The following is a 1,480-nucleotide window of genomic DNA, read 5'->3' as shown; positions in this document are numbered from 1 at the left end:
CACAGCGCCCCTAGAGGACAGAGTGGAACTGCCCACAGGGTATCCAAGGCTGTCAGTCTTCACAGAAGCAAAGCCCAAACCACACCCACTGCCTGGAGTCGATTATGACCCACAGCGCCCCTAGAGGACAGAGTGGAACTGCAGCACAAGGTCTCCAAGGCTGTCAGTCTTAACAGAGACTGCCTCTTCTTTCTCCTGCAGATGGGTGGGTTCAAGCTGCCTCCTTTTCAATTAAGAGCTGAGTGCTTGCTTAACTGCAGCACCACCAGGACCCCTTGATTTAATGGATCTAGGGTCAAAGCACAGATTCTCAGCAGGGTGGAACTGGAATGGACCAGTTTGGAGCTGTCTAACCGGGTGACCAGAGGTGTGAGATGAAGAACTAGCCACTTGTGCCGGAGTCCCGGAGCCTCAGAGGTCATTCTAGGTGCAAGGGCCGCAGTGGACAGAAGCCAGGCCCTCCACAGGGCTGGGCTTTGTGAGAGGGGGAGCAGTAAACAGGGAGAGCTGTCAGTGGGGGTGAGGGGTGCTGGCGGGTGTCAGGGCTGACGGATGGGGGGAGGCTGACAGATGAGGGGGAGGGCCATCAGTGGAGGAGCTGACAGTCGGGGGGGCTGGTTGGGGAGAGGACCATTGGTGTGGGGGGTACTAACAAGGGGGAGATAACAGTACGAGGGCTGATGGGGGGCCCAACGGTGGGGCATGCTGATGGTGGGAGAGCTGATGGATGTATTGACAACGAGGGGGCTGATGGTAGGGGGATGGGGTGGGGCGGCTAGTGGTGGCGGACTGGTGGGTGAGAACTGATGGGTGAGAGCTAACAGTGATGGTGGGGCCGTTGGTGGTAGGGGGCTAAGAGTGAGCGCTAATATGGGGGTGCTGATGGTAGGGACTGGTGGGTGACAGTTGACGGTGAGGGGTGCTGACAGTGGGGGGCTGACACGTGGGGGGACCCAGTGACGGTCAAGGGAGCTGATGCAGCCTGGGTGTCCTGCCCACGGCTCTCTCCCCACAGACCCCTCCGCCACGTGCTTCTGGGCTGAGAGCTGCCTCACGCTGGCACCCTACACCCTGGTGCACCCACGCAGGCCCCCCCGGCCCCGGCCCGTGCTGTTCGTACCCAGGTTGGTCGGGAAGATCCTGATCGAGAGGGTTTGAGACGTGCCTAGCAGGTACGCTTTCACCTGGGTCACCTGTGATGCACCTGAGTGGGGGGCAGGGCCAGGCCGACCTTTCTCTCCTCAGAGCCACGCATCTCCTGGGGCTGCCACCACAGGGTCTAGCTCATACTCATCCTCTCACAGTCCTGGGGCCTCCCTCTCTCCGAGGCCCTGGGCAGAGGCGGGCCTAGGCTCCAGCAGGTGTGGGGTACACCCTGGATGCCCGCTGAGGGGCAATGATGCAGTCCACGCGCCTGCTGGCCGTCCATACTGCCAGCCCTGAGAGATCGGCGGCGATTAAACCGCCATCGGCGCTGTGT

General features: G+C 61.4%; 1 protein-coding gene across 1 annotated transcript in view; it reads left to right on the top strand.

Annotated features, from left to right (window-relative positions):
* The window catches only part of CARD14 (caspase recruitment domain family member 14), a 48,571-nt gene that overhangs the window by 44,206 nt on the left and 2,885 nt on the right, over positions 1–1,480 (top strand). Inside the window, exon 17 of the mRNA XM_007959823.1 lies at positions 1,016–1,157. Coding sequence (XP_007958014.1) covers positions 1,016–1,157 — 142 coding nt within the window. The remainder of the gene's footprint in view (positions 1–1,015; positions 1,158–1,480) is intronic.

This window comes from Orycteropus afer, unplaced genomic scaffold, assembly GCF_000298275.1.
Source record: "Orycteropus afer afer isolate SDZICR_OR568_19922 unplaced genomic scaffold, OryAfe1.0 scaffold00018, whole genome shotgun sequence".
In the NCBI taxonomy this organism is placed as follows: Eukaryota; Metazoa; Chordata; class Mammalia; order Tubulidentata; family Orycteropodidae; genus Orycteropus; species Orycteropus afer.
This window is presented reverse-complemented; position numbering and strand designations above follow the sequence as displayed.